General features: G+C 46.8%; 1 protein-coding gene across 1 annotated transcript; it reads right to left on the bottom strand.

Annotated features, from left to right (window-relative positions):
* Window positions 1-482: 482 nt before the first annotated feature.
* SMIM7 (small integral membrane protein 7) lies at window positions 483-1,432 on the bottom strand (the record flags this gene model as incomplete). The annotated part of the gene is made up of 3 exons (XM_010172009.2): window positions 483-573; window positions 1,267-1,319; window positions 1,407-1,432. Coding segments are annotated over 3 exons (170 nt in total), but the record flags the coding sequence as incomplete, so codon positions are not given.
* Between the last annotated feature and the right edge of the window lie 5 nt (window positions 1,433-1,437).

Here is a 1,437-nt window from a genome sequence, read left to right as displayed (position 1 = left end):
TGGCCATCGGTTCTGCTCCCCTGAACGCCAGACCACACAGCCACGTCGGTGAAAGGAGAGCAGCCGGCTACGCCTGCCCATCACAACCAAAACCTCTTGTCTCCAGAGACTGTTCTCAAGGCTGATTCCATTCTATTATTTAGTAAGGTTTTTCCCCCCGCTAAAATGAAAACCATCCCAAAAGTTCAACTGAAATGCTGACCCAAGCGATGTTTTATCTAAACAACCCACAACAAGCAACGCTGTATTTAAGGGAAAATGACTTACACGCTAGCAAAGAAGGTTTTCATGCACTACAGGAGCCCACAGTAGCAATAAACTGTGAGGTCAACCAACATCTTGAAGATTGGAATAAGTGAAACAAAGGAATAATGGAACAATAAAGTGGGAGAGAAAGAGATCCGAAAAGAAATGTATGTGCAAGAAAAACCCCAACATACGTGACTTCAGATAAACAAACAAGATGCTGCAGTGCTACTTACACAATCATGCAGAACATCATGAAGACATTCCAGAGGGCAATGAAGATTCGAAAATATCTGAGACTCAGCAAAAACTCCCTGATATTGTCACCTAAAAAGCAAGAGAAGAAACCTTTGACGTAAAAAATACCTAAAACACTGACAAGTCACATTTTAAACTCTGGCTGAAAAATATTAAGTGACTCTTGACACAGAAAAGAAACCAGAAAGTCAGAGAACAAAAACCTGAAAGTTAAAGTTTGAGGTGAATGATGCACACTCTGTTCAGTGAGTGCCTATAAGTGTTAAAATAAATAACAAATAATTAAAAAGGGTCACACTATTAAAAAGGGAAGGTCAGTCCTCTTGTTGTTTCCACCCTTCCTGACACTTTTAACCAGCAGAGATACAAAGGAGCGCAAACCCTGACATGGAAATCAGGCTGTGGGCAGCGCGTTCCCTCTGCACCACAGGCACCTGCACTTAAAAATGCAGAAAGAAATGCACATTTTTGTCTTTCTTCTCAAATCACCAATTTGGGATCAACAGTTTGGATTGTCACGCCTGTAAATAAACACGATGGAGGGACGTTTTAGGTTGTTATTTAGGAAATCGGCTATTCCAGCCACCGAGTAATTCATGTCCAAACAAAATGGGGTTAAACTTGCACTTTGAAAAACGCTTTAAGTGAGAATTTCCTTCAGAAAACGCCTGTTTGTGGGTAGATCCGGACAACCCTGGGCGGGCTGCGGGGCGGGCACGGGCCGGCTCTGCCCAGACCCCGCTGCCCGGGTCTCTCCGTTACCGGTGGTGGGTTCCCTCGCCTCCTCGCCGAAGCCCTCCGCGTCTCTCTTCCTCCTGCGGGACAGCGAGGGGGGCTGGTGTCAGACGGGGGGACGGGACCCCGAACCCGGCGCTTCCCTCCCCCCCTCCCCGCCCGCTCACAGCCTGAAGTTGAGGACGGCGCAGGCGTTCA

Source organism: Antrostomus carolinensis, unplaced genomic scaffold (genome assembly GCF_000700745.2).
Source record: "Antrostomus carolinensis isolate BGI_N321 unplaced genomic scaffold, ASM70074v2 Scaffold46590, whole genome shotgun sequence".
Classification (NCBI taxonomy): Eukaryota; Metazoa; Chordata; class Aves; order Caprimulgiformes; family Caprimulgidae; genus Antrostomus; species Antrostomus carolinensis.
The sequence above is the reverse complement of the archived record's forward strand: the minus strand, read 5'-3'. Positions and strand labels throughout refer to the sequence as shown.